We start from the raw sequence: 4,348 nt of genomic DNA on the forward strand, positions 1-4,348 counted from the left end.
TTTTCCTAATGAGAATGCTGTTCTTTCACAGATAACTTGCGGAAGTACGTACGAGTGAACCAGAATGACCTAGGGTACCACCCCTATTGAAAGAAGCCCTCTTTGCTGCCTTGCAGAATTGTCTGGGGTTTGAGCAGTGCAGGTAAGCTTCAGCATATTCACCAGGATTCTACTTCTTGGAGAAGATGAATATAAAACTGCTTAAAGAATCGTTCTATTCTTTCGAATCTTGACTCCAAGATGACCAAAAAAAAGAAGAAACAGCAGCCATGCCAGAAAAGGACCGCGACCCTGTGCAGCCAATTCGCTGCACGAACTGTGCCCGGTGCGTGCACAGGGATAAGGCCATTAAGAAGTTCGTCATTCGGAATATTCTAGAAGCCGCTGCTGTCAGGGACATATCTGAAGCAAGCATCTTCGATGCTTATGTGCTTCCCAAGCTCTATGTCAAGTGGCATTACTGCTTGAGCTGTGCCATTCATAGCAAGGTCATTGGGAATCGATCTCGTGAGGCCCAGAAGGACTGAACACCCCCACCACGATTCAGACCTGCTGGCGTAGCACCTCGATCTCCACCAAGGCCCATGTAAAGAGGTGGTTTCATAAGGGCAGAAGGAAAAAAATGCCTTGGAAAAATAAAACGGACGTTATACTTAAAAAAAAAAATCGCTTTAAATTTCTTTATCATCCAATAGCATTCACCACTCACCTCCGGCAGTGAAACCCATAGTCCTTGTCTATTATTTTCCTCAAATAGGATACAAATCTCTCCTACGTATTTTTAGGGTTTTCCACCATTTCAGCCCATTCTGTGATTAAGCTTCTCTAGACCTGTTTGAAGGCCTTATATAACATCTGGGATGTTTGTATATAAAAATCTCAGACCACTCTATTATATTGTCTCTTTTCTCAGCACATTTAAAACGTGCAGTTGACAGCACTTGACTATAAGAGCCAGTATTTCTTGTGCTATTGTTTGTTTCTGTCATTTCCCACCTTAATTTATCATGTTTACACCACAAAGTAGTTTAAAGGGCCAGGCTAACACTGTTAATTTAACTCGAGCAACCTTGAAGCCCTGGTAGGAAAGGTAGTTAAACATCTTTAATTTTATGTGAGAAGCTATCACCAAGAAAAGGACGATGTGACACCCTCCTCCCCCAAGGAAACAGAGAAACAGACACCGATGATACATTTGGTTAAAGCAAGATTGTTTCTTTAAAAGAACTTGGCTTTTAGTAGCTGCTCAGATAGCGGAAATCCTGGCGCTGCTGTTGTGCCTTCATTCTGAATTGTCGCACTTCTTAAGGTACCTGTTCTCGGAAAGCGACTCTGGAATGACATCATTCTCTCCCTTTATTCTCTACCTTCTCAGTGCTCTCTGGAAGCCACAATGGGACTTGTGAGTTGGTACAGCCCTTTCCTTGCACAGGCCTGTGCATCCGCTGTTGAGATTTTATTTGTGGAATCATGAACTTTGATAGAGGCAGGAGGAACACCACCTGTGGCCCGAGCCTTCTCTATTCCCTATGAGGGTTTCAAGGTTGCTCAAGTTAAAATCCACCGTGGGCTGTCATTTCTCATGTTAATTCAGCAGCGGAGAGCCAATATCCACCATGTGTTGTTCGGTTGCCTGGCTCATTCAGAGCTATTTTTTCTTTGAGTGTTGAAAACTCTCTTCCCATCATCATCATCTTGATCTCTAACAGAAATCCTTTAGGTCACTGTCCCAAATGGAATTGAATTTAAAAAGTCAGTGCTGTTTGCTCTACGTACTGCTAGAAGGAGGTAGTGTATTTTCATAGAATAGACACTGAAATTGGGGCATTTGACTCTAGAATTATCCATCGTCTGATTTAAGAGCTTGTCGTTGACAGCCAGAGAAATACTTCTGCAGGTAAAGGCACTTAACATGTGTGGGCTAGTTGACCCTTATCAAGGTAGAGGGACAGAACCAGCTCTAAAAAGTTGTCCTCTATACATGTCACTTCTTTACCTGGATACATGAATGCTCACTCCCATTACACACACACACACACACACACACACACACACACACACACACACACACTAAGAATAGCAATTATTTAAGAAAGAACTTGTCATTAAACTTCTCCAGTGCCAACTTGAAAATATCCTGAGTGAGGTAACCCAATCACAAAAGAACACACATGGTATGCACTCACTGATAAGTGGATATTAGCCCAAAAGCTGGGAATACCCAAGTTACAATTCACAAACCACATGAAACTCAACCAGAAGGAAGACCAAAGTGTGGATGCTTCAGTCCTTCTTAGAAGGGGGAACAAAATACTCACAGGAGGAAATACGGAGACAAAGTGTGGAGCAGAGACTGAAAGGCCATCCAGAGACTGCCCTACCTGGGGATGCATCCCATATACAGTCACCAAACGCAGACAATATTGTGGATACCAAGAAATGCATACTGTCAGGAGCCTGAAATAGCTGTCTTCTGAGAGGCTCTGTCAGAGACTGACAAATACAGAGGCGGATGCTTGAAGTCAACCACTGGACTGAGCATGGGGTCCCCAATGGAGGAGTTAGAGAAAGGACTGAAGGAGCTGAAGGGGTTTGCAACCCCGTAGGAAGAACAATATCAACCAACCAAACCCACCAGAGCTCCCAGGGACTAAACCACCAACCAAAGAGTACACATGGGGGGGGGACACCCATGGCTCCATCTGCATATGTAGCAGAGGATCGACTTGTTGGGCACCAATGGGAGGAGAGGCCCTTGGTCCTGTCAAGGTTCGATGTCCCAGTATAGGGGAATGTTAGGGAGGGGAGGTAGGAGGGAGTAGGTGCTTCCTCGTAGAAGAGGAGGGGTGGGATAGGCAGTTTCCTGAGGGGAAACCTGGAATTGGGATAACATTTAAACTGTAAATAAAAATGCAATTAAAAAAAGAATAAATAAAAAAGGTCTCCAGTGCTATGGAAGCATGCATGCTTGGAGAATATTTCATGAGTTTTGAAGCTGTGTTAGTAGCATTGTATGCAGCTACTGATAACTGCAATGCACATATCAGCTCTTGAATTAGTGGTTATTTCCCTTGTTCTTACCTGTTTAGGATCAGTCACCACTGCTGTTAAAGTGTTTGGCTATTCTTCCCACCAGTACTGTGGAAGATGGAGTACTGAGAAAATCTTTTACAAACCTTGTTTTTAATTTTGTTGTGTAATTTCCTGATTGACTTCTCATTTGTATTTTTAGGGTGATGGCACTAAGCTCACAAATTGTCACAGCGATTAAAGAGAGGAGGTGATCAAGCAGTCTAGACTTCTTGTGTTAGAGTATTTCCTGATTATGTGTGTCTGACTATATCATAAATACCCTCTTATAATTTTTACTATTTCTTTTACCATATTTTTCACACATGAATATTCTTTTGTGTTCTTTATCTTTCTGCAGAGTCTTTCTTGTCTGTCGCTGCTAGGATTGGGCCAGTAATACCCCTGCCTCAAACTTTTCAGTGCTAGGATTGCAGGTGGGTGGTACCACATCTGGCTTGCATTCTTTATAGGTGATCCTACTCTGAGTCAGTTTTCCCAAGTCAGAAATTTTGGACACATGGCTTTATTTTACATAGCAATGAATCCAGCTGGATTACCTCCTGTAAAACCTGAAAGTACGCATCTCTCCAGTTTGATTCCCTCCCCACTTTAGTTTAGGCTTTTGCCTTTTCACACCTGAGTTATTCCAGTAGCCTCCAGGTCTTCGTTTGCTTTACAGGATTCTCTGTCTTCCTTTCAGATGCTTCTCCTCATTAGTGCTGGTAACGACTTCTTGGGATGCAGGTCTAGTCATCGAACTCCTGAGAGATGTTGAGTGGGAATGGTATTAGCAAGCCAATGACCTGACTTCTGGTGTGCAAAAGTTCACTCTATGTTTCCTCATTATGAATAAGAACAAATTAAGGAAGCATCCAGGGAGGCTTGTTTTTGTAAACCATTTTCTCCTTTTTTAGAAGCCAGAGAGTCTGCTACATTTTGCTAAGTGCCTTTTGGATACCTGTGGAGATAATTGCACAGTTCCCTCCCCATCCATTGAGTATTAACGACTTTGTAATGTTGAACAACTTTTGCATCCCTATCATTAAACTCCTCTGGCCTCCTCTGTTTTTCTTTCTTTGTATGCCCTGCTAGATGCTCTTTGTCCATATGTATTTAGAGTGTTCATACTGGTAATCACAAGTAAGACTAATTTGTTATATTTTGTTTCTTCTCATGTAAACTTTCTGAATTTAGGTTTTGATAACTTTCCTGCATGTTGAAATTGAATTAGTCTATTCTCCCTTTTATACATGTCTTGAAAAAATTTAAACGACAT

The 4,348-nt window shown here is 42.2% G+C and overlaps 1 protein-coding gene across 1 annotated transcript; it reads left to right on the top strand.

Annotated features, from left to right (window-relative positions):
- Positions 1-269: 269 nt before the first annotated feature.
- LOC116895312 (40S ribosomal protein S26-like) lies at positions 270-527 on the top strand. The gene has a single exon (XM_032896622.1). The coding sequence runs from the start codon at positions 270-272 to the stop codon at positions 525-527; it is 258 nt and encodes an 85-aa protein (XP_032752513.1).
- Positions 528-4,348: the final 3,821 nt, after the last annotated feature.

The sequence above is a fragment of the Rattus rattus genome, chromosome 3 (assembly GCF_011064425.1).
Source record: "Rattus rattus isolate New Zealand chromosome 3, Rrattus_CSIRO_v1, whole genome shotgun sequence".
NCBI lineage: Eukaryota > Metazoa > Chordata > Mammalia > Rodentia > Muridae > Rattus > Rattus rattus.

Bases quoted from the DNA above. Each gene is read 5' to 3' on its own strand.
- LOC116895312 (XM_032896622.1), top strand. From the start codon at position 270: ATGCCAGAAAAGGACCGCGACCCTGTGCAGCCAATTCGCTGCACGAAC.